The following is a 26,733-nucleotide window of genomic DNA, read 5'->3' on the forward strand; positions in this document are numbered from 1 at the left end:
AAAAATGGCCCAACTAGTATTTATGCCACAGTGCCTGGATAAGGCTGGATTCACACAGTGTTTTGCTGCTTTTTTCAAGGCGTTTTAATGGCTTTTTGTTTTTTTTGTTTTTTAGTTCGGCCAGATGTTAAATGAAAGTTTATCGTAAAATATCAAATGCATTACATACAACTGCATTTGGTTGTAATATGGGTTGTGTAATGGGCTGGTTGGGGTAAGACTTCAGATGTCTGCAGGAGTTTCTCTATAACCACACCGTAGCCCTAGATAGTGAAATTAGGTGGAGTCTCACTAGAGACACATGCTAATCTGTATCCACCCTATGGACAGTGTTGGGGAGTAAGGTGGCACTACATAAATAATGTTTTGTTTTGAGTGAAATATTAAAGAGAGATCAGATTCAACAGAAAATAATCTCCTGAGTTGTCCCGACCCTTTATTCTTCAGAGGTCTGACCACACAGTGCGAGCACCTGGATGTGATGTGATCACGGGCCACTTGGCTCCGTGATGTTCTCTGGTCCTAGTAGAGACAACATTGGCCATAACAGGTGGTGACTTCACATGGATATTCTTGTTTAACCGACTTAATATTTGACTTCCCATCCTTCTGTTTTTCATACTTCCCGTGTTGTTTTAATGTCTGGAAATTGAGTTTTCTTCTTTGTTTGTCTTCAAAATGTATTCCGCTGCTTTCTGCTATTCCAGAGCTCTCCTATAAAATGATCTCCAAATGCTACAGTATTTAATCTTTTATAATTGCTCCTATCTTGCCATGTCCATGCCACCTAGAGCACAATGGTTAAATGCTAAATTAAATGCTTTTTTTTTTTTTCTCGGTCCTTTCCGTACTTATTTATTTCCTGTCCCTGATATGTTGTAGCAGATACCTGCACACAATACATCTATTTATAGATGTACAGGAAGCCATATAAAGGCTGGCAGCCACCTATTATAATCTGCTAGATATGTTGTAGGCTTCAGTGGTATTTCACATTGCTTTTTAATCTAACCATTGTTGGTCATGGAATATTGTATCAAACCATGGGGTGATATCACGATCTCAGGCAGCCATACACGTTATAGGAGACCTTCTACACACCACCCTGTGTGCTGCCCGAGTCCCATCCGTGAGCCGTGGAAAGATAGGACATGTCCTATCTTTCCACGGATCAGAGTCACCCACTAAAGTGATTGGGTGAGTGAAAACTGTCAGGTGCCACTTGGATGCCGTGAAAAATGGCTTGTGTTGTGTGCAACTGGCTGTTTTTGCGGAGTCTCGTGAGAAACCCAGAGTATCAAGGAGGAAATTGAAGCAAAGAAAATCACATACTGACTGCATGCAGATGTTTCCCTGGTAAAGACTGTAACCAATAACCCCAGTGCTACAAGGAAGCATGTCCTTCCGGAGCCACCATAGTACCGCTGCTGAAGACATGGACAATCTCAATCTACAGCTAGTAGGATTGTTATACATGCAATGTAAATGAGCGGAAACATTGTGGTGTCTCTTCTCTTTTTCTAATTTGTTTTTTTCGCTGCAGCCTCTATGTATCCACTATACATAGAAGCTGCATAAATACGCTGTAAGCTGAATCAGTCAGTTTGCTGGATTGACGGCTCGGCAGACAGTGGCTTATGTGCTTCTGAAACACAATGTAACCCTAATACTGATCAAATCTAAGTTGATGAACATAAAAAAAATTATATTTACTTATAAGCAATTTGGCTTTTTGGAAAAGGAAGTCCATGAACAAGAGTAAACCGTTCTGAACCATGGGTGCTTTCCTTACATGTATATTGTGACTGTTGGAGCAAATGGTTTATACTGCCCACACTATTTCCTTTGGCCCCTGGATGAGAAAACCTTGCTATTGAATTGCGGACCTGATGAGAGTAAAATCAATTCCGTATTGAAGTTTGATTTACTGGATAAAAGTCCTTCCTCCATCTTGTAATACCCTTTAAAGCATATTTATAACAATTGACACGTTGCCCTATGTGTGAACAACAAGAACAAGAGATTTAAATGGGTTTTCCAACAGAACACATATCCTCTATCCACAGGATAGGTGATACATATGTGATTGCTGGGGGTCCGACCGCTGGGACCCCCAGTGGTAAGGAGAATGGGACCAAAATATCCTCGAAGTGCTCAATGAGAATGGAGCACGAAAAGCATGTTTGGCCAGTGCTCCATTCATTGCTATGGGACTTCTGAGAGTTCGGTCTCCGGCAGCGCCATAGAAATGAATGGAGCGCTGGTCGAGCGTGCGCATCTAAGATTCATTCTCAAAGCTATTCTCGTTCCCCTGTTCTCCTCCATGGGGGTCCCAGCGGTCAGATCCCTAGCAATCACATGCTAGTATCGCCTGTCCGATGGATATAGGATACATGTGTTTTGTGGGAAAACCCCTTTAATATCATTTATTGATTTACTTCCTCAGTCACTTTGAGTTCATGAATCCAGAGGACAGTCTCACTCTTCGGTTGCGTACAGAGAAGGGTGTCACTCATTGGGTTGTTCTGACTATAAGCCCGGAGTGAGCAGAAATATAAATCAATAATACATTATCGACAAATTAGATCAGATGTGATGACCCTGTGAAATACTCATACAAGACCCACATACTGGATAGGGACCTTTCTACTTTAAAATCTTGGATCCCTGTGGCTATGTGCATTCATTTCTTAGCCCCTTGGGTCACAAAATATGACCTATATGGGTGATGCAGACAGATGTCTAGTGCAAAGTAAAACACTTGTTCGAGAACCATGATGTCAGCCTGACAGATAACTGTTGGGGAAAATCTGTGGCCGCCTTTTACTTGTGCTATTTAGAGGCAAAGAAGGTCTAACCATGTATGTTACCATCTTAAAAAGAACCTGTCTCCTCTCCGGACATGTTTGTTTTAGACTTCGATCACATCTGCATCAGAGGCTCCATTAGGGGTTTCAGTCACAGATTAGGTCCAAAATGCCGGATTAAATAGCGCAGCATGCTGGGCTATTTTGTCTGGTAAAACGACGGACACCATGGCGTAACCCGATGGAACCCATTAAAGTCAATGGGTTCTGTGGGGTGCCATTGGTGTCTATTATGCAACGGACGGCGCTTCAAGTGTCTTTGTTGTTCTGCTCCTATGACAAAGCAGAGCAACGGAAACACAGAATGCAGATGTGAACAAAGCCTTAGTAAATCCTTGTACTCCACATGAAACAACAATCCTGGAGGGTCTTTTCTTATAATTCTGTGCTGTGCTACTTTCTCTATTCCTACTGCAAATTTGTCACTAAATTGACAGCTGGTTGTTACTACTTTCCTTGTCGTAGTATGTCCCTACACCGTCTGATTGAAGGGGTTGTCCAGTCATAAGAAATTATTGGCCTATCCTCAGGATAGGCCATCAATATCTAATTGCTGGGAGTCTGAATACCGGCACTCCCACCAATCTTCTGTTTTGAAGGGGCCGCGGCGCTCGTCTGAGCGCTGCTTCCCCTTTGTTCTGTGCTTGGGAGAAAGCTGTAATACTGTGAACACCGCCACAAGTATGTTGGAGATTTATAGTACTAGCAGGTAAGGAATGAAGGGGAAGCAGCCCTTATGCGAGTGTCGCTGCCCCTTCAAAACAGCTGACCCCCACCAATAAGATATTGATGACCTATACTGAGGATAGGACATCAATTTCTTATGACTGGACAACCCCTTTAATGTTGACAGGGATTCACCATATTGACAAAGGGGAATGATGGCCCCCAGTTGTCAATTATTTCCTACACTTCCAAGGGGAATAACCGATCTGTCATGAGAGCGGTCAGGTCCTCTTATATTCTCCTTCGTAAGGGTTCTCTACCCCATTCCGAGATGGTAGAATTCCTGGGCATCAGCCACTAATGTGGAGGATTTCTGATTTATTATAGTGCATTGACGTTCTGTGTGGATTAATCTTGGTACATATGGAATACAAAGGAGCCCAGTGATACAAAGAGCTTGTATATGCAGGTAACCGGTTTACTTTTCTGTATTGTTTGCCAGACTTATAACACATATGGTCACTGTGGACAAACCAATGGTACTCTCTATAAACTGCACCTTGTTTACGTCATGTCTCCAATAACCTGTCCCTTTAGGAAAGCAGTAACGTGCTGGGTTCCCTTATTGATTGTTTTTACAGTTTCCTGGTAACGGGACTTATTCGTGTATATTTTACCAGTTTTTTTATCCTGTAATATCCATAATTGTCTTTTTTTCTTTTGGTATAATCTTACAAAACAAATTCACCTCTGGTGGGATTAAGGCCAGGATCACACGCACAGTTTTCGGTGCAGGTTTTTGGCTTCATTTTTTCAAACCAAAGCGAGAAGTGGATTAAAAAAGAAGGAAAGGTATAAAGAAAAGACTGATGCGTCTCCTATGTTTGGCTAAAAATACTCCACCAAAAACTGCGTCTAAACAGTGTGTGATCCTGGCCTAAAGTGATTTTCTTAACCTTATTTTTGCAATTCCTTCTGTGCTTAGTGCAATTTTATTTTCCTGCTTTTAATAATGAAAGGACAGCAAATCCCTCATATATTGCGTTTTCGTCTTTTCCATTCTAAATTAAAAAGGCAATAAATGCAGTTTTGTTTTTCCCCCCTATCTGCATTGCAGAGCTCTAATCCCATGTACAGCTGGATAAAGCAGCTTGTGTGCACGGGTTACATGAACTTAGTCTGAAATGCCAAGAATTCCCCCACTGTGCATAGCAATAAAGTGCCTGTTGTGGGAATGCGCCCGGAGAATGCGCGCAGTTGTAAGGGTGACGTCGGTGCTGGAATCTGTTGTGACAGAGAGGTCACTCTTGTCAAGATCCCAGTGAATGAATGAGAAGCGGTATTCAGCTGCTGGCAGGCCGGACTCGCGGGCCGTGTGCACAGCATCCGATGCGTTGCCTTTGTCACGACTGCATAAAAACTCTTTTCTCAACACTTGAAAATGAGGCTGAAAGTGTTCTTTAGTGCAGCAACTTCCATGGAAACGCAGAGCTGTAACAATAGTGCCAAGGATTAATGAGTCTTTAAGTGCCTGTTCACATCAGCGTTTGGTTTCTGTTCATCGGTTCCATTCAACCTTTTCGTCGGCGGGAGCGATTAACGTAGAGCCAAACGGAAACTATAGCTTACGTTTGCATTACCATTGATTTTCAATGGTAATTCTTCTGTTGCAGTTCGAAATTTTACGGACACCAAACCTTCTTTTTTTTTTTACGGAAATAGCGTAGCTGACCAAGTTATTGTTTCCGTGAAAAAACTGAAACTTTACGGAACGGAAACCTATATTTTATGTAAAGCAAGAAATAAAAACCCAACAGATTAAGGCAATGTTCTCATCATGTTTGAGCCCTGTTTGGCGTACACGTTGCGAAAAATTCTTGGCGTATACATTAAACGTATCCATAGGGCTGCATTTACCCAGTGGAGGTTTAGTGCCCTTTTGGGCTGGTTTACATCAGCACATTTTTTTATTTTGCTGTATAGAAAACCATAGTCTACTACAGTAGAAGTTTTTTCTTTTGTGTTTTTTGGTTTTTTTTAACATGGGAGCCGAAGGGTGACCTATGCCACTGAATGCGTGATGTGAACAAGGTTTTACTTAAGTTTTCTCTCTATCTTTTATAGTTTTTAAAATATAGTTTTGGCGCCTAAATTTACTATCCTCCCTTCGTAGGCAGGGGGGACCTGGTCATGTGACGACACTTTATGTGTTTTTGTTACTGCAGTGCTTAGAATTTCTATACATTCACGCTTCCTTCCTGTACTGTATTTAAAAGGTTTCCGACTATTGACTTTAAATGAGGAGTCAATCAGATGTTATAAAAGTGGCATTGTGTGGGATCCAGCAGCTGGGACCCCCACTGATGTTAAAAACAAGTCCAGTCCCGGATGTTAGAGGAGAGCAGGCCATACATGTCTAGTCGCTTAGCGCTGTTGTCTCGTAGCACTGGGGTCCTGGAACTCGACTCTGATAAAGGACGACATCTGTATGTTTGTTTGTTCTCCGTGTGTTTGCGTGTGTTATTTCCCGGTATTCTGCTTTCCTCCCGCACTCCAAAAGGTTAAAGGTGAAAATTCAAACCAGATAGTGATACATATTTATTTATTTTTTCTAGCCTAGTTTTTTTTTTTTGTGATTGTAGACTTTTTTTTTTTTCCTGTACATGATTGAGTACATCATTTGAGAGATGCTTTACAGCAGCTACATGGATGATCGGAAACAATAGGCTAAACCCATAGACTTCTATGGGAGGTGTGTGTGTGTGTGTGTGTGTGTGTGTGTTCGTTCCCTTTCATTGTATTCCTGCCTGTGATGAAAATGAGAGGACTGAAAAGTGATCTCTACAGAACAGGAAGTATCAGTCTATTGTGAGGCTCAGTGGCCAGAGTGTGAACTTCAAGATTTCAGTATTTATTTATTTTTAAATTTAGACAGATTTGGAAAATGAAATATAAAATCACCAAATATATATAAAAAAATGGTTTGGCATAAAAATTTGAAATAAACAATAGGTCTTTTTCTGAATTCAAAATGACCTTTAATTTGCTTTCTATTAAATGACCTTCGTGTGTATAGCAGAAATAGGGCATGTAGACTGAGACCCATTGGGGATATGAACTAATGTTAATGTTGACATTCTCTGTACAGCACTGCAGAATATGTTGGTGCTATTTTTGTAATAGTTAATGAATAATCTCCTTTATTAGTTAAAAACAAGGGTGTTGGGGTATTCTATAAGTGAGAGCAAGTGCAATTTTTTTATTTATTGCAAAGCTTTTCCTAGAAGAAGTGGTAATTCCATTTCAAAGAGGCAATAATGGCGCTGAACGGCAGCCGCCTGTGAACGGCATTATCGTTAAAAGCTCAACTCCACTAGTGGCTTCAATGGCTCTGAAATATGGCGCGTCGTCTTGTCTAAATGTTTTCTTAGACTGTCATTAGGTGTTACTTTTGCATGTGGTGCAGAGTTAAACACTTATAACCGGGAGCCTGTAGTGTTTATGGATCGCAGCGTTGCATGACCGGCGACTGCTTTTATTATTTTATTGCTGTGCTCCCATTGTGTAAATCTGTAACAAGATATTGTTAGGAATTCATTTGTAAAAGTCTCGTTTCCCCAGGCTGTCTATTAACTCTGTCTAATAATGTTTTTGTTTTTTTTCTTCTAGAATTTATTGCAGATGTGTTATGCTAATGTTAGAGCCTAACTCCACTAAAGACTATAGTTCACCTCCCCCGCTACTACAAATCACACTCTCTGTGGTCCAGGAAGCTAAGGTACAGGGTGTTGTTTGTAGGCACCTCACACTGGAGAGCTTGTGGTCCATGATTTATTTAAATGGAGGCCGTATGGTCTTAAAATTTTAATTTGGCCTCTAAACCCTCGGTTAGTGATGGAAATAAAATCCACGAGGACCATCGGTCCTCCAGTGTGATGAGCTTCCTGCACCCCCTGTGATGTCATTTGAGGGAGACTCCATACAGTGATTTACATGCGGTAAAATATGATGTGCCGCTGATCTTTGCAATGAGCTATTCAACTACATCCCCTCGGTTTACATCGTCCCTGTCCTTATGACATCTTGATGAGTCTTACTCTGCTTGATGAAGCTACACATAAGCCGTGATCACTGGTGACCGCCTGAGTGCCACACGCCAGAAATGACCTGTGAATCTATAGACCTGTCATTTCGTTTTTTGCATGACAAATGGCATACGCGGTTTTTCCTTGTAAATATCCTATTATGCGTTCCAGGCCAGTAAGCTGTCAAAATCACGCTACACTGTCATCCTGTGTCGTCCTGTTGTAGCTGGGTCGTTGCAATACGTTTTTGTTTGGGGAGAGATTTTATTGCATTACATTACGGCAGTTCTGGTAATCAAACACTACTCAAGTCCTTAGTCTTTTGAAATATGATTTGGAATACAAAGTAAAATCTGGAGGGTTTCCATTCAGTCCATACGAGTGTGCCAACAAGCTGCACTTCATAACGCAGTATAGCGAGTTTGTGGCGGAATCCGCACCGAAGTTCCGCAACAAAGTACAGTACAATGTAACTGGTGTTTTAATAAACCTTATTTACTCACCGCATAAAAAATCCCGTAGTGGATTGTAGGCATGCTCTGGATTTAACTCCGCAGCATGCCCTATCTGTTGTGGAAATGCCACTCGTTTCATTTATTGCTATGCAGAGAGTGAAATTCGCATCTATTTCCGAACCAAAGACCACAATGAAATCTGCATGTGACACGCAGATTTAATTGCAGATTTTTCAGTTGGTTCAATGCAATCATTTTTACGCCGTGTGTGAACCCAGCCTAATACGTTAATGCGCACTTCTAGATGGTGATGGATTGGCGAAACCTCTTCTGATCCTTGGACCTCCTGTGTACTGCATTTGAGAAGTTATTAGCAATGTATGAACAGTGGTCGCTATTTGTCTTCCCTGTGCTAGAACATTTCTGGAATATATTGTTTTTTTGATCGGAGGCACATGGTACCTCTCACTCCACGGCCCTTTTGTCATATTTGCTTGTGACCAGTGTAACCAAATGAGTAAAGGGGGTTTTACACTGGGTGGTTATCGGGCAGACGAGCATTTATAATACTCCTGTTGCCGATAACTGCCCTGTGTAAACAGCGATCAGCAGACGAACAAGCAAACACTCGATCATCTGCCGGTCGTATCGTTTTAAAAAAGTAAAATATCGTTGTCGGCAGCACATCTCCTTATGTAAACGGAGACGCGCTGCCGACATAATAATGTATGGGGACGAACGATCTGAGTAACGACCGCCATAGCTCTGTGTGACAGGAGCAAACAAGCACCGATCAACGACGTTTCGTTGATCGGCGCTCGCTGCACCGGCCGGTGTAAAAGGGCCAAAGTCTGCCCCTGTATGCCAAATGTCCTGCATTTACTGACAGTGGATCTATTCTCATGTGGAAAATCACATTATCTCCACTAGGTGGTGCTGCAAGCTCAGATATTGCTGTCCGTCAGCTAGAACGCGACATTATTTTTATTTCCTCTCTTATAAAGTAGTAATTTTTATTCAAATTTTTCTATATTTTGTTTTCCATGTACATTACAGATATGTTGCGTTTCCCCAGAAGGTATTTAAAGATGGATCCAATCAAATATCATTTCTAGACTAGCATCAGGAAAGCTACTTTAAACGTCATAGAGTATGTGGGACATGACAAAGTGGATATTTCAGGCTAAAATAGTTCTTTATTGGTTAGATCTTGGCCATCATGTTGTAATATATTTCTGGGCTTTTATTGTTATATAACTGGCCTGTTTTGGGGCCCAGAGACCGAGAGGGCTCCCTTAGATGCAAAATGTTGTGCCCTTTTGTAAAGAAAAAAAAATCAACCAAGCGATGGCTTTCTACTACGGTATTTAGCACACTTTTATGTTCTACGGTGGGCACAAGATCTGCCATATGGCTCCACTATCCATCCCTCGATTTGCTACAGTAGCTAAGCTGCTGTTTGCATTGCTGCAGTTTAGTTTAAAGGAACACTAAACCTAGAAATGAATGCTAAAAGTAAACCGGAGACAAACTTGCTTACACTGTTTGTCAACCTGCACGACTTTCTACGTGTTCCCGAATCAAACATTTTTGTTGAACTCCTTTAGTGAACACAGGTTAATTTCCTACTGATCTGTACCATGAATGACCTGAGGCGGGGGATTTTCTTAGAAAAGGGTTAGAGCTTGAAGATGTCTTACTGCAGACAGGGCAGAGGGGGAAGGCTTCTTCTGCAGCCGGTTGTCTTACAGCCAGACACAGGACAGCAGGCTCTCCTCTTGTGTGTGTGTGTAGGAGCAGGCTCTCCTCTTGTGTGTGTGTGTGTAGGAGCAGGCTCTCCTCTTGTGTGTGTGTGTGTGTGTGTGTGTGTGTGTGTGTGTGTGTGTGTGTGTAGGAGCAGGCTCTTGTGTGTGTGTGTGTGTGTGTGTAGGAGCAGGCTCTCCTCTTGTGTGTGTGTAGGAGCAGGCTCTCCTCTTGTGTGTGTGTGGGAGCAGGCTCTCCTCTTGTGTGTGTGTGTGTGTGTAGGAGCAGGCTCTCCTCGTGTGTGTGTGTGTGTGTGTGTGTGTAGGAGCAGGCTCTCCTCTTGTGTGTGTGTGTGTGTGTGTGTGTAGGAGCAGGCTCTCCTCTTGTGTGTGTGTGTGTGTAGGAGCAGGCTCTCCTCGTGTGTGTTTGTGTGTGTGTGTAGGAGCAGGCTCTCCTCGTGTGTGTTTGTGTGTGTGTGTAGGAGCAGGCTCTCTTGTGTGTGTGTGTGTGTAGGAGCAGGCTCTCCTCGTGTGTGTGTGTAGGAGCAGGCTCTCCTCGTGTGTGTGTGTGTGTGTGTGTAGGAGCAGGCTCTCCTCGTGTGTGTGTGTGTGGGAGCAGGCTCTGTGTGTGTGTGTGTGTGTGTGTGTGTGTGTGGGAGCAGGCTCTCCTCTTGTGTGTGTGTGTGTGGGAGCAGGCTCTCCTCTTGTGTGTGTGTGTGTGTAGGAGCAGGCTCTCCTCGTGTGTGTGTGTGTGTAGGAGCAGGCTCTCCTCTTGTGTGTGTGTGTGTGTGTGTGTGTGTAGGAGCAGGCTCTCCTCTTGTGTGTGTGTGTGTAGGAGCAGGCTCTCCTCGTGTGTGTGTGTGTAGGAGCAGGCTCTCCTCGTGTGTGTGTGTGTGTAGGAGCAGGCTCTCCTCGTGTGTGTTTGTGTGTGTGTGTAGGAGCAGGCTCTCCTCGTGTGTGTGTGTGTAGGAGCAGGCTCTCTTGTGTGTGTGTGTGTGTGTAGGAGCAGGCTCTCCTCGTGTGTGTGTGGGAGCAGGCTCTCCTCTTGTGTGTGTGTGTGTAGGAGCAGGCTCTCCTCGTGTGTGTGTGTGTGTGTGTGTGTGTGTGTGTGTGTGTGTGTGTAGGAGCAGGCTCTCCTCGTGTGTGTGTGTGTAGGAGCAGGCTCTCCTCGTGTGTGTGTGTGTGGGAGCAGGCTCTCCTCTTGTGTGTGTGTGGGAGCAGGCTCTGTGTGTGTGTGTGTGTGTGTGTGTGTGTAGGAGCAGGATCTCCTCTTCTCTCTGTGATGTGTATGGGAGTCATCAAAGCAGCTAGTCTCTACCTCGTCTGGAGCTCAGTTAATAGAAAACTGACAATTGGCTATGGAGCCTACAGAGGCAGAAACTGCAGAACATGCAGAGACATGTCATAAATAGTGTTATTCCTCATGTACACACATGACGGCTGATTCAGAAAAGTCAACCTGAAATTACATACTACTTAAAATGGTGACGTGTTCATTCTTAAGATTTATGGGAATTTTTATTTATTTAGGTTTACATATCCATTCACCTGAGCACCTCCTGCTTTTCTACTCCTTAGACAGTGAGGCATGGTCTCTGCACTCAGAGGAAGCTGAACAATGAAACTAGTTGTTAAAGTTATAAACTAATTTTGTTGCCTTTTGACTCAAGGCGATTATCCAAGGCCACTTTAGTTTAGAATAAGTCTTTTCTGTCTTCGCAGTCAATGCGTTTAGTCACCAAGATTAATGGAGTTCAGTTCTTTTAATTACTTTAAAACCTTCACAGGACAATGGTGGTCATTTTGTAAATTTTTACAATGTTTTTTATTTTTTATATTTATTTGTCATTTTTATCTTTTTATTATGTGTGTGTGTGTTTTATGACTTCTGATCTCCCCTATTTGTTTTTTTGCAGAGTGAACATGATGCTTTTACTTCCATGGAGATGATCAAAGTTTTGCACTCACTTCGAAGAGGGCGCAAGCACTAATGGTGCCAGAAGAATGGACCTAATGAACGGCCAGTCGAGCAACACTGCTCTCACAACGAATGCTTCAGAGGTGAGGGACGTCGGCTCAACAAGCAGATTTCCATTAAATTCCCAAAAATTATGCATGGCAAAGATTATTGTTGACCCATATACCCAGCAGCTCTCTGAGCATCCTTTGTGTAGTCGTAAACCAATATGTGAATTATTTTTTTTTCTTATTACAGAAAAGCAGCAGCTCAGAATCACTGAGCGAAAAAGATTCTGCTGCGCTGAAGAAAAGTTTTGATGCTGTTGTGTTTGATGTCCTCATGGTTACCCCTGAGGAATATGCTGTAAGACATTTATTCTCCTATCCGTAAAAGGAACAGTTTATCGTGATATAGTTTTCGGGTCCAAATTTCTGTGCTCATTAGTTGGAGCTCCATTTTTCTAAATCAAAGATTCAAATCCCCTGCATAGGCATAGAATAAAAAGATGACATGCCTGCAGCCACCACTAGAGGGAGCTTACTTCATACTGTTCTACATTGTACTCCCTCTAGTGGAGGCTGCAGGCAGCCGTTAATCTATGCACGGGATTTGGAGATCTGTATTTGCAAAATTGAGCTCCGACTGCTATAAAGATATGTTAAGAAATGACTACAGAATTCGAAACCTATTTTGTTGAAAAGAATGTAAATTCGAGGACAGGCATTTATTCTAAAGCCGTATTACGCTGCATTTTAGAGTTTTTTGTGTTATGACCGCAGCACATAGACTCCCTGTGGTTTTACGGAACCCAAACTTAGGGTCCTATTAGACGGGCAGATATTCTTTCATAAACGAGTGATTATTTAGCGAGTCGTTTAGATTTGTACGATAATTGCTACCGTCTAATAGGGCCTTAACCCCTTAGTGACCACCAATACGCCTTTTTACGTGATTCACTAATGGGCTTTAGGCTAGGCTGACGCCTTTTCACGTCAGCCTAGTCTAAGTCCTGCACGGGTCTCCCGTGCAGGCAGGAGCCGGGGCTCTGCTGTCTAATGACAGCTGAGCTCCTGCTCCAACGCCCGCGATCGAAGTTTACTTCGATCGCGGCCGTTTAACCTCGTTAAATGCCGCCGTAAATAGCGACCGCGGCATTTAACTTTGTTTACAGATGGAGTGAGCTCCCTCTGTCACCCATCGGCGGCCCGCGAATGAAATCGCGGGTCTCTGATGGGGTGTCATGGCAGCCGGGGGCCTGTTAAAAGCCCCCAGGTCTGCCCTGGACATATTCCTGTTAGGACGCGCCGGAGGCACGTCCTAACAGATTGCCTGTCAGATTTACACTGACAGGCAATAATGCTCTGGTATACGAAGTATACCAAAGCATTATAGCAGCGATCGGAACATCGCACAGTAAAGTCCCCTAGTGGGACTAATAAAATCAGTCATCAAAGTGAAATAAAGATTATTAATAAAAAGTACAGTAAAAAAAAAATCCATTTTTTTCCATAAAAAGTGGTTTTATTTAGTAAAAGTGTAAAAAAAAAAAAAAGTACACATATGTGGTATCGCCGCGACCGTAATGACTCCATTAATAAAGTTAATATGTAATTTAAACCGCAAAGTGAACACCGTAAAAAAAAAACGCAAAAAAACATGGCGAAATTGCAATTTTTTTCCATTGCCCCCCAAAAAAGTCATAATAAAAATGAATCAATAAGTCCCATGCACCCCAAAACAGTACCAATCAAAAGTACGTCTCGTCCCGCCAAAAACAAGCCCAAAAAATCACTACATTGATGGAAAAAAAAAATAATTACGGCTCTTGGAAAGCGACGATGCAAAAACAAATAATTTTAGTTCAAAAGTGTTTTTATTGTGCAAAAGTCGTAAAACATAAAAAAAACCTCTACATATGTGGTATCGCCGTAATCGTACCGACCCATAGAATAAAGGTAATGTGTTATTTACGTCGCACAGTGAACGGCGTCAATTTAAAAACGCATAGAACAATGGCGGAATGTCAGTTTTTTTTAATAATCCCCCCCCCCAAAAAGGTTAATAAAAGTTAATATAAAAATCATATGTACCCAAAAATGGTGCCATTAAAAAGCACAACTAATCCCGCAAAAAACAAGTCCTCATACAGCTATGTAAACGAAAAAATAAAAACGTTATAGCTCTTTGAATGCGACTATAGAAAAACAAATAAAATAGCTTGGTCATTAGGGCCTAAAATGGGCTGGTCACTAAGGGGTTAAAAATAGTATAGAACTGTTGTGGTTCTAATGCAGACACTAAAATGTGTGTGAAAACAGCTGAAATATTAAGCTTTTCCTTTTTTTATCTAAAAATGTTTATCTTCACCCCCGTTCTAAAAGTACGAAAGTACTCCCTGTAAAAGATAGGGCAGGTAATCCTCTTATAATTCACTGTATTTTAACGATATATATTGTGCTCCCACAAATATGAACATTTGAAAATTCACTGAAGTGATAAATGAGTAAAATGTATAATTTTTATTTCATAGCGATCTAAAAACAGGGGTACAATCACCACTGTGAAAAGCCCAACCGTGTATTTAAAAACGTATTAAACAGAATACTCCCAGTCCTAGTTCGTTTGCGAACCCTTAATGACTGGGTATGTAAACAGAGATATCAAAATATGGAATCAGCGTATAACATTGGTAAAGCAGTGGTTTGGACCCTCGTTCACACAGGAGCCTGCGTTAACCGCACCAGATTCTCCCAATGTACAGATGCACAACAATGCATTTCTACGCGTTTGCATGCTTCCGTGTTGTGCAGTAGAATATCTGCTGCTGAAGATATATCGCTGGCATCCTGGCCAGACTGACAGACCCCTGATGATAAGTATAGAAACGCGTAGGGTCGGGTGAAGGGAGGGAATCTTGCGTAGGGGGCAGTGGCATTGTTGTGCATCTGTACATTGGGAGAATCTGGTGCGGTTAACGCAGGCTCCTGTGTGAACGAGGGTCCAAACCACTGCTTTACCAATGTTATACGCTGATTCCATATTTTGATATCTCTGTTTACATACCCAGTCATTAAGGGTTCGCAAACGAGCTAGGACTGGGAGTATTCTGTTTAATACGTTTTTAAATACACGGTTGGGCTTTTCACAGTGGTGATTGTACCCCTGTTTTTAGATCGCTATGAAATAAAAATTATACATTTTACTCATTTATCACTTCAGTGAATTTTCAGGTAATCCTCTTACCAGGCTTCTTATACGTTACTATCTTTTTCGTTACACTCTGTCACGTGACTGTCCGACTCCTACAGCGTTGGCTGTGTGGACCAGAAGTCACTTTCAATATGCATTCCTATGAGACGCTAAATAGGAGTCTGTGGTTCCAAAAAGTGGAATGTATAGAGTTATTATAAATATGCCTTTCTAGCAAAAAAAACTGCACTGTGCGTTTCTGAAAGGAAAATTTCCAAAACAACAATATTGAAACCACAGGTCTATTGAGCAGTGTGAGCACCTTATGTTTTCACACAGGTAAACCATAATTTCTAAGACCTTTGCACAATGTTCACATCAACTTCTTTTGGCCTACGTTTGACATATACACCAGAAAAAGTTAAACGTAAGGCATTCCTAATAGTGGCCTCCGTCACCCATAACCTGTAATGCTATCTGTTTAATGGCTACGTCATGAACTCTCATGACTCTTTCATGACATAACCGCTAAACGGATAGCGTTATAGGTTATGGGTGACGGATGCCACTGTTAGGCATCCATTTATTACATCCGTCACCCATAGGCTATAATGGCATACATTTAACAGATAGATCATTAAAAGCTCATGGCATATTTCTTTAACGGATACCTGTGAATAATGGCTTCAGTCAACCAAAGGCTACCATGTTAAAAAAAAGTATGTTATTTTTATTTATTTTTTATTTTTACTGTACTCTGCGGGATGGTATAGCGCAATGTACTACACTGTATTTTTTCGTGGTATCCTGAGGTTTACTGCCGAGATGGAGGCCAAAACCACACACTTTTTTGTTCTATGTCTGACGATCGAGCCCTAGGGAACGGTTTAGTGTGTACGTTGAAAGCTTTCCCGACATACAAGATAAACGTAAACAAAAAAATGATGTGAACAGGGTCTTAGTGTGGTGTCCAGAACAGACGTGCTGTTACTATAGTTGCCTGCAGTTATTTGGGAGTTCTTCTGAGATGTTTTGGGGTTTCCTGGATGACTTGTCTTCTCCATTTAGAACCAATGACGGCAGCTCAGTGATGTACTAGAGCCTTAAAAATTGCTTTGCAATCCTACCCAAACGGATATATTTCAATACATTTTTGCATATCTTTCTGGAACCTGAAACAAGCAGTTCATGCATAAATGTCTGTTAATGTAAATTAATGAGTCATTCTGTTGTCCTAATATTAAAGGGGTTGTGCAGGCACGGACAAGTGATGACCTATCCACAGTATATGAATGACGGGGGTACGTGATCGGCGACCCGGACCCGGCACCGATTAGCTGCCTCCAGGCACCTCATGTCCATGCCGGAAGCAGATGGCTCCAGTCACGAATTGGTGGCCGAACTGCAGCTCTGCTCCTCCTGTTCAAGTGAGTAGGAGTGGAGTTGCTGTTCTGCAGCGTGGCCTCTATGCGGTGGTCGGAGCCATCTGCTCTCTGCTCCGAATACTGCATACCCTGTATAATATCCGGCCGCTGAGGCACCTGATCAGTGCGGGGTCCGGGTGTCTGCCACACATCATATACTGATAAACTATCCTGTAGATAGGTCATCAGTTGTCCATGATTGCACAATCCCTTTAACTGTGTTTTGTAGATAAGCAGTCATTCTGTGCTATGAATATGCAATATTTTTCACCACACGGTGTGTATACACGCTGGACATTATAGGGCTTCATCGGGGGGGGGGGGGGAGACACCGCTCCCTGCTGCTCCTTCCGCTTTATTCTAAAATAAATTAAAAAATAATAATTTGCTGGTGGCCTATCTTTATACAATCTACCAGCTCTTCTTTACTAGAGCATGGAGATCCGGCTGTCATCCATAGCCAGGAGTTTCTGTTGCTAAACAACCACTGAATATAATTTAATTACCGATTTGACTGAGCAAAAAATAAAATAATTTTATGCGCACCACAGTTTTTATGGCATCGCGTGGAATACTTTTGGCTCCATACTACTGTGTGCTGTATGGGGCCACTGCACGGCAATGTATTAAAGGCTATGTCCACCTGTTATCGAACACAGGACCGGCTGACGCTAAACCAGTCCGTGCCGCTGGCCTAACGGATTCAGGTTTCAGCGCTAGATAAAAGTACAAATATTTTTTTAAGAAAAAGTGCACAAAACACATTGATAGTTTTTTGTTTTTTTAATAATTTCTGTCAAAGGTGTATATAGATTTTAAGGAGCTATTTTCTTCTTATAAGTATTGTAACATTAACATTATTATTTTTGTTATGTACAACATGTTTTTGGCCTATGTTTTAACTTATACGCCAGATAAAGCTCCCGACATAGACGCTAAAACGACAGCTGTGACAGATGCCTTAAGGCTTTTATCACACACCGTTTTGACGCAATTTTTGATGCATTTTTTTAGCCACATACAGGAATGGACACAAATAAAAGCCGATGCTTCAGTCTTTTCTTTATACCTTTTCTTTTGTATCTAAAAAAATCGGAGCCAAAAACGCCATCAAAACTGTATGTATGATCCTGGCCTAACAGTGGTATCCATCACCCTAGAGTTTAAATGTGAACATTAAACGTATGCTTCATGAACTCTGAGCCTATTCATGACATATACGTTAAATGGATACCTTTATAGTCTACGAGTTACGATTACCACTAATAGCCATTCATCTAATGCATGCGTAAACTATAATGCTATCCGTTTAACAGATACAATATAAACTAACAAAGACCACGACATATACATTAAACGTGTATCTGTGACACATGCCATACAGTGGCATACATCACCCATAGGCTCCCATGTTAAAAATCAATCATATACCGTGCGGTATACTTTTTTGTGGGATTCCTCGGTATAAAAAAGCGTAACTACTACGCTTTTGCATCCTCCAAGAAAAAAGTTACCCTAATGTAAATCAGCCGACTGAGGCCGACAGAAAGCTTGTCTGGCTAATGGAGCCCTATATATATATATATATATATATATATATATATATATATATATATATATATATATATGTGTTCAGCGTGCATATCAGGAGTTTTCCCGACGTAAACCCTAAACATCGGCCCTGTGCACATCACTTTTTGACCCCAAGTATGAAATTTAGAGGCATACAGAGGTACAGTATAGGCCCCATAGTCTTCTATGGGTGCAGTATTACGGCTCCATACAACTCAGAGCTTGTACAGAGCCATAATATTAATGTATATCTGCTTTTACTTCTATATTCAGTCGTAAAAGTGTTTCTCTTATAGCCTTCTGACCTAATTTGTAAGCTGGTTATCAGCCAGATCTGCTATAGTGTCTTCATTTTGGTATAAATTGCAAGCACCGGACTATAAACATGTCAGACTCCAGTGGGACAACACAATATCGGAGTAGATCCTAAACTGTTAATATGCTTAAACGTCCATCATGGTCACATAATTGATTCCTGTTTACCTTTTAAATGCGGTTCTTCTCTCTTCCTAATCCTCTGGGCTTTCTTGCAGGGTCAGATAACACTAATGGATATGCCGGTTTTTAAAGCCATCCAGCCCGAGGTGAGTAGTTCATGGAATTAACGTGTAGAAGTCTTAACTCTGACATCATATTCGTTTCTCCCTTTTACCTCGTTGCTCATAAATTCTGGAGAAAATGCATGTATTAAAGAATTTGGGGCCCTGTGCCCATTATGGACATTTAACCACTTCACAGCATCCTTCATCTATAGCATTACCAATATTTTGTTCTTGCTGTATCTGGATGATGAATCTCGTGTTGGGCATTTGGCTTCATAAGCCGCAACTAATCCTCGTGATTTAGCTGAGGAACTGTATGAAATCTTATACTCTGATTGCGTTTTATCAGAGCTTTTTCTTAACTGGGATTATTTATACATGATCTTTATTTGCTACACAGATGCCCCAGCATCCCTCTTACTAAATACAATCCCTTTTTTATTTTATAATCTTTCCTGATTCCACACTTTTTCCCTTTTGTTATCCTACTGCAGGGGTTAGCAAGCTTCGGCACTCCGGCTATTGTGAAACTACAACTCCCAGCATGCCCTGACCAAAAAAGCCTGTCGGGGCATGTTAGGAATAGAGTGACGATGGTTGCGGACCCTTGTCCTACTGCATGATTTGTGTCACGGTTTTCTCATGCTTCCTGGTACTGTGCTGTATACATATGAAAATGGAGGTCACCCAGACAAAGTCAAGTGGTTTCAAGCAGCATGAACTCGCCTTACAGAATACACATTGAAGGGGGTAGGGGGACACAAAAAACGAATGTATGTTACACAAAGGTATTTACCCAAGGGGTAAACTAGGAGTATGCAGAGAACACAATGCAAAAAGGTGAAATGGCAGAAGTTTTATTTTTGGGATCTACTGTAATAAAAAAAGATCTCCCATAATGCCTTGCAATGGAGCTCATGACAATGGCTGCTTGATTTGCTGAATGTAAGGCCGAATTCAGACAACCGTAGTATACGTCCATGTGACGGCCAATAAAACAACGGCCATCACACTGACACATGTATTTCAATGGGGCCGTTCACACGACCGTTTCAGCGGAACGCGTGAAGGGTCCGTTGTATTATAGAACATGTCCTATTTTCTCCCAATTTCATGGATTCCTCAATAGATTCTAGTCTATGGGGGATCCATGAAAACAGGACCTGCACTGGTGCCACTCGGACGTGGAAAACGGCTGTTTTCCTCTTCCGCGTTTGTACTTGTTCGTGTGAATCAGGCCTAAAGGTGGCCATACGCTTTAGATAGCTGTTGGCTGAATCCTCGCTTGGCCAACATTTATTCCCGACACATACCCCTTATACACATGCATGTGTTTTCAATGGGGAAAGGGGAATAAGACTTCTTCCAGGCTTATCTCCTATGGGAACAAAGGATCAGGAATGTTGAAATCAATCATGCCCAATTTCTCTCTCCCCTGACAGCAGTTGTTGGGATACCCCAAAACACATTAGATAGTAGGCCGGTCCCGCTGAAATTGGAAAGTTTGGCCGACTCTTATCTAATGTGTATATGGGCACCTTAAAGGGAATGTGTCGCTAGAAAAAAATTTTTTTTTTTTTAGTTAAACAATTATTATTTGAGTGATTACACATTGTTTTAATTTTTTCACAAGTCAGGAAATATTATAAATTAGATTCTAATTTATAACATTTCCATGTGCTGGGCACTAGAGGGAGCAGTTCCCAAATTTGCAGCATGGTCAATGTGGTAAAGCAACCTCATTGCTTTATGCTGCAAATTTGGGGTAGACACTCGCACTAGTGTCCTCACACAATCCCCCCTCCCTTATTCTGGCTAGTGCCAGGAGAAGGAGGGATTTGAATCTTCAAACCTCCTACACTGTGTGCCGACATTTTCTGAGCGACTGCACAGTGAAGGAGGATTAGATACAGTGCTCAGCAGACAGTATAACACTAACATACACACACATCATATACACTAACTTAAATTACCTGCTCCTGCTGCCGCCGCTCCTCTGCCTTGCGCCTTCGCTTCCTTGAACAAATGGCCAGAAGCCGCGGCCGGAAGTCATCTTACTGTCCAGCAGCGAGCGATCTTCATTTTGGTCAGACGGTGTACGCTGCAGAGAATGGAACGGCTCCTGTTCGCATTGTCTATGGGGATGTATGTGCCGTATTCCATCCCTGTATGTGTCGTTAATCGACACACAGAGATGAAAAAAAAAAATGGCAGCCCCCATAGAGAAGTAAAAAGTAGAACACAAGAAGACAAATAAATAAAATTTATTTTAAGATCATACAAAAAGCAATATTATATATAAAAAAAAAAAAATTTCATGACCCCTTCCCTTTAAGTTTGCTATTGATATCTTCCACTTTCACTCTTTCTAAAAAAAATTTGACCTGATGGGTTAAGAGCGATCATTTTATCGTTTAATATAAATGTTAAAACATGTTGGATCCCACAATGGTCAGAATTGCATGGTTCTTCTTTCTTTATTAAATGTGTCTTGATGTTGCTGGAGGTTGTACACCCTAAAGGCTGCTTATGGCTTATTGCTCCTCTTGCAATTTCCTCACTGAGTATTCTGCAAGGTGTATAAGTCCAGGTTAGGCCTCGTTCACATCTGCGTTGGAGACTCTGGGTCCTCCGTCCCAGATCCAGCTGACAATACGGGAAACAATAGCGCAATATCCTGCGTTATTGTTTCCGGTAAAGCCACGGATACCCCTACGGAAACCATTAGTCAATGGGTATCGCTGGCCGCCGGTGGTGTCTGGTGCAACGGAACCGGTGATTCCGATGTTCTGCTCCTTTGACAGAGCAGAATATAAAGCCGAATGCAGGTGTGAACCCATCCTTACCTACCAACCACTTGACTGCCTATCTGGGATACTGGCAATAGAATAGATGTTGCTACCTGTCATATAGTCGTCACAGGAGGTTCTTTCTGCCGCACTAGATTTTATATCCACACTTCACGGATTTGATTTCAACTCGAGCAACAGGAAACATGAGACTACACAAGAAATCTTCAGAATGAAAACAGAAAAAAAAGTAAAGTGCAGGAACCAGAAATTGTTATGTAGCAACGTGACATAGACTTCAACATATGGCAACAATTTATTCCAATGTTTAAAGATTCCATGTAAATAGATCATATTGGCCGCATCTACCCAAGTCTGTAGTCATGTAGAAAGTTATTGCTGTAATGTATGTTCAATTGGTCTAAATCATAAAATTAAGATTTCTAGCCGTCTTCAAGACTTTTATAGATTTTAAACCGGTTGCGGGCACAGGCCTGTAGTTGCCCATACAACAGCCAGGAAGGTTTTGCATCCAGTCACCAACCGGTTAAGCTGACTGATCGAGTTACCTTGACTTACTCTCTGTCAAAGACTGAAGCAGCTGGGGTGTTTATTTTATTAATTTAGGTAGGAAAAATGTTGGCTCACAATTGGAGCTTGAAAGACAAATTTCTTCTGTAAGCGGTAATCTGTACCACATTTCCCCCTTGGCTATAAATCACGAGTTTCCATTATTCCATGGTTACTATTGTTAGTAAATAAGTCATCCAGTGCTTTTTATCTATTCTCCGACCTTTCACAATTCTCCCCGTTGGTGCTGATGGTGCAATTTTTTGGAAACTCTCTATGTAAGGTGTGTTAGTTCTCCCGGGTTTATGACTGATTCACCAGTCTGTTTGCCAAGCTGCTGACTGGTCTGAGGGCATAATCTGGCCAATCATGTACTTATGTGGCTGAGTTGTTGTAGCAAAAACAGGATTTAGTTGCAATGCTAGCAGACTCCCCCTGCTTGTAGTCTATAATCGTTCTATCATTGCTATAAGAGAAATCATCTTGTGCATATACACATCTTGGCACCTTGAACTGCAGTATAAAGTATGAGGGAGGAGCACCCCCTAAAATAAAATGCTAAAGGAAGCATCTGCTATTCTCACGGTCTTTCAATGAAAGGAGACTTCTTATTGGTTCTATCTGCTCAATCATCTTCTTTTCGTGTCAAACTCAAGGTTATCATTCAGTTCTTCGATGAAACGAAAAACTGAATTAAAGGAATTTCAATGTATATGTGTCTGTGTGTTACTTTACTGGATTCTTTATCAAATATATTGTTTTTAGTGTCTTTTTTTTTGTGTTTTAGGAATTATCAAGCTGTGGGTGGAATAAAAAGGAGAAATACAGTTCTGCACCAAATGCTGTGGCCTTCACAAGACGATTTAACCAAGTGAGTCACTGTTCACATTGATTTTGTCATTCGCGTAGATCCAGTTATATATACATTTTACCTTTTTCTGGGTTTAAAAACTAGCACCATTTTAGCATGATGACTGAAGGTTAAATATTTTTCAGTGTTTCATCACAAATTTATAAAACTCTGTAAGCAAAAGGAGGGGAAAGAGTCCCAAACATAAGGATGGCAAAGAAGAGGAACGCACTTCTTTAATCTGCTACATCACCCATGAACTGCTGATGGCACCGTGCAGTAATCGGGTCATGTGCTTTCTTATGCAGTGCAGGAGATCTTTTGACTGTGTGTATCTGACAGTGGATCATAGAGATCAGTAGGATGGGAGGGTAAGGAGTGTGTCATTCTTTTCATTGCTGACTACAGTCCATATTGCAGACACATAACAAAATTTTTATGAAACAAGTCACCGCTGAAGACAAACTTTTTTATTTCTGGAGAATGCTCTATAAAATCAAATAACCTGGTGAGCCGCTGGAGGATTTTTTAGCTGCCAGACTTCATTTTTGCACTCCGGAAATTATTTTTCCTGTTTCCAATGGCTTTTTCTTTTTTAGAAATAACATTCATTATTTAACTTCAACTTTCCTTACTTTTTATGCTGTAATATGAAGATTGGGATAGCCACTAGAAGTGTCATAAAAAAGGTGATTGGAAATACTTTTACTGAAAAATGCCAGACCATTTCCACTCTCGACTGTGACGTTGGTAGCATTAATATAGTGTTCGAATACAGTTCTGTAAGAGCAGCTGTGTCTGAGGGAGTAATGGATGCAATGCTCTGCAGAGTCCTGAACTCCTTTATTGACTCTGCAACCAACCCATGGGGATTAAAGTTGTGAAAAGCTTTTAGCAAGTCCGATTAGGAGATGAAAATGGGTAGCAACCAGTAAAGAAACGTGAAGGAGTTAAACATAACGGAGAATGGAACTAATCGGTCCCTAATCCCTGCTTATGGAGCTGGGCACGGTCATAGTCTCACTGGTCAAAACTGCTAAAAAGTAAAGAAATACATGTGTCCAGTAAAGTGCTCAGTATCAAGTCCCCAACCTTCTGTAGCTTTACAATATGGTAGGTGGTGTTGAGCCTCAATGAATCTTAAAAGGGAAAAACCAAGTGATCTGATCCTTGAATAGAGCGAAGAACGACCATGTGCGGTGCCTCTCCATACAAGGTCTAAGGGACTGACAGACAGCGGAGTACAGCTCTCTACGGTTTCCGTCAACCCCATAGACAAAGCGTGGAGCAGCAGGGTGCGTGCTCGTCCTCTGCTTCTTTCAAGAACCTCCTCATTGTAGGGGGGGGGGGGGGGCTCCTGTGGAAAGGTTATTAAATGTTGATTCTGGGAATTCCTCTTGGTTTTGGCCCGGCCACTAAGTCCTAGTAATAATATGACCTCCCCAGTTGTCTGGAGTTGCCAATAGGGGGGGGGGGGGCTACTTGCAAGAGTCCCAATAGTCCCATGTGGTTTTTTAGTCACTGGTTGGGAAACTTTGCACTGCAGAATCTAATTCTACAGAGAATATGATCTGCTTTACGTTGTAAGAATTGGAGTGGATGATATCTGATATGTACGACATATTACAACGGGGTAAGTGGAGCATTAAAAGTTTGTGCCATCTTGACAGCCCTTGTACATATGCAATGTTATGCAATATTCGTTATGTTTTTATATGTTCCTCACATCTGCATAAGAGCTGCTCACACAGATGTGTGACCCATATCAGAGCTCTGCCTTCTAACAGACTTTGTCAGCAGGAGAGGTTTTCAGAGACTGAACGTAGACCCGTAGATATTTCTATTCACCAACATCAAGCACAGATCTTAAAATGTGAGGCATTGATAAACAAAGTACAAGCAGTATTAAAAGGTATTCTGATTTGGGGGGAGATAGGATGTCAGGGTTGGCAATTGCTAAAATACTGTATCAAGTTCGGAAAGGAATTGCAAAGCACTGGCTGGATGCGGAGCCACCATCAAAACAAGAAATCATAGGGGCACTTAACTCACAGGTTCTGATGGAGTATAGGATATACTCGAAGAGGGGGTCCAGGGTCAAGTTCGACAAACAATGGGCTAGGTGGATTGATCAATCTGGGTATGCTTCTGTGGAGCTAATGACACTAAGGCAACAAGTGCAGGTATAGGGCCACTGAGGGGAGAGGATTGGAAAAGTGGTACTGAGGAGATCGGCTGGGGGGGATACAGGGGGGAGTTGGGGGGAAGGGAATGTTTGGTTAAATGTAAAGAATTGGGTCTGTTGAAAATTGCTTGTACACTGTATGAGAACGTACAATGACCTGTAATAATGTGGAGTTTTGTTGAATAAACTTGAACTGATTAAAAAAAAAAAAAAAAAAGGTATTCTGGTTTCAGCAAATAAAGCGTAGTCCTTGTATAATAAAACATTTTTAGTAAAAGTTCTGCAATTTTCTGATATACCGTAATTGTCACAAAAATAGAAGAAAAGGGGGGAGGAATCCTCCAGCTCACCTGACACTATGGAGTGTGTCTCAGCAGCGCCCGGAATCTCGTGTCGGCACACGTTCAGAAGCACGGAAAGGAGAGGAAAGTGTTGTTCCAGCGCTGCGTGAAGTTTTTAAAATGGAAGCAGATTTCCAAGTTTAATGGTATTCAATTTAAAATAGTCCAGAGGTATAGTCCTGATGTGAGGGTAAGCGGGCGGTGATGTCCTTAGAGCCTACGCGTTTCGGATGCTACTGCATCCTTAGTCTTGGCTGTAATGTCTCATTACATTACATTACAGCCAAGACTAAGGATGCAGTAGCATCCGAAACGCGTAGGCTCTAAGGACATCACCGCCCGCTTACCCTCACATCAGGACTATACCTCTGGACTATTTTAAATTGAATACCATTAAACTTGGAAATCTGCTTCCATTTTAAAAACTTCACGCAGCGCTGGAACAACACTTTCCTCTCCTTTCCATACCGTAATTGTATCAATTCTGTGTGGTTTTCAAGATCCCTGCTTGCCATCATTGAAAAGGAACCTTTATTGTTTACATCCAGGGGGTGAAATTCCGACTTGGTCTAGGTTCACGGCACTGTACTACAGTATCATAGCTCTCCTTCATGCTCCTGTGCGATCACAGTACCAGGACAGATTTTCTCTCATTTGAAGTAAATGATGAATGTTTGCATTCACTCACAGCAAGCAGACCTCTTGGAAACTGTAAAAAGCTATAAAACTTTTCATGATTGAGATTTGTTTACATAAAACCAGAGAACCCCTTTAAACAGTTGGGCTGTTCAACCTGTCTGCTGTTCTGACCGTTTTAGCAGTGACTTATATCCTTCGTTCTGTATAAGACTAGGACTACATGGCGAATTTGATCGACACAGGTCGCGCGGCCAAAGAACGCTGTGGCCCGCCGAATGCGTCGCACGTAATTTAAGCCAATGCGGCCGCGATACGCCCTCAGGTTGCCAGGACCGCAACTAAACGGACGCAAAATATCCAAACCTGCTGGAATTATTGCGCGACTGTCGGGTCATTGTCACGGCAACCCGCAGGTCACAATGCAGCCACGTTGACTTTAATTACATGTGATGCACGCAGGTCCACAAAGCAATCTTTGGCCGCGCAACCTGTGTCGCACCCAAAGTCGCCGTGTAGCCGTAACAAGTTCTTTTCATACACCGCTGTAAACTGTGAAAGGATTTTTATTTTGATCTGTATCCATCCGTTTCCTTCCTAGATGAGTTGGAAGGCTTTCAGAAACCTTGTGTTGATGGGGCTCATTGCACGACAGAGTATTCACATAACCGCCTGTTACGCTTGTTCTATGCGCTTGAATCAAAATGTAAATATTCTCTTATTTCGCAGGTGAGCTTTTGGGTTGTGAGAGAGATTCTTCATGCGCAAACACTAAAGATTCGTGCAGAGGTCTTGAGCCATTATATAAAAACTGCCAAGGTGAGAGATGTCAGCAGTGTTTTTTTTTGCCTTTTAATAGA

General features: G+C 41.9%; 1 protein-coding gene across 9 annotated transcripts in view; it reads left to right on the plus strand.

The window, feature by feature from the left end:
- The window catches only part of RALGPS2 (Ral GEF with PH domain and SH3 binding motif 2), a 167,002-nt gene that overhangs the window by 50,969 nt on the left and 89,300 nt on the right, over window positions 1-26,733 (plus strand). For 7 of the 9 annotated variants that reach the window (XM_075833110.1, XM_075833102.1, XM_075833101.1 and 4 more), the window contains 5 exons: window positions 11,732-11,876; window positions 12,031-12,138; window positions 18,494-18,544; window positions 22,649-22,732; window positions 26,603-26,692. In XM_075833110.1, coding sequence (XP_075689225.1) covers window positions 11,820-11,876; window positions 12,031-12,138; window positions 18,494-18,544; window positions 22,649-22,732; window positions 26,603-26,692 — 390 coding nt within the window. In that variant the 5' untranslated portion in view covers window positions 11,732-11,819. Of the gene's footprint in view, window positions 1-11,553; window positions 11,610-11,731; window positions 11,877-12,030; window positions 12,139-18,493; window positions 18,545-22,648; window positions 22,733-26,602; window positions 26,693-26,733 lie in introns of those variants that run through there. The other 2 variants (XM_075833103.1, XM_075833109.1) reach the window with 2 other exon arrangements.

The sequence above is a fragment of the Rhinoderma darwinii genome, chromosome 7, assembly GCF_050947455.1.
Source record: "Rhinoderma darwinii isolate aRhiDar2 chromosome 7, aRhiDar2.hap1, whole genome shotgun sequence".
NCBI lineage: Eukaryota > Metazoa > Chordata > Amphibia > Anura > Rhinodermatidae > Rhinoderma > Rhinoderma darwinii.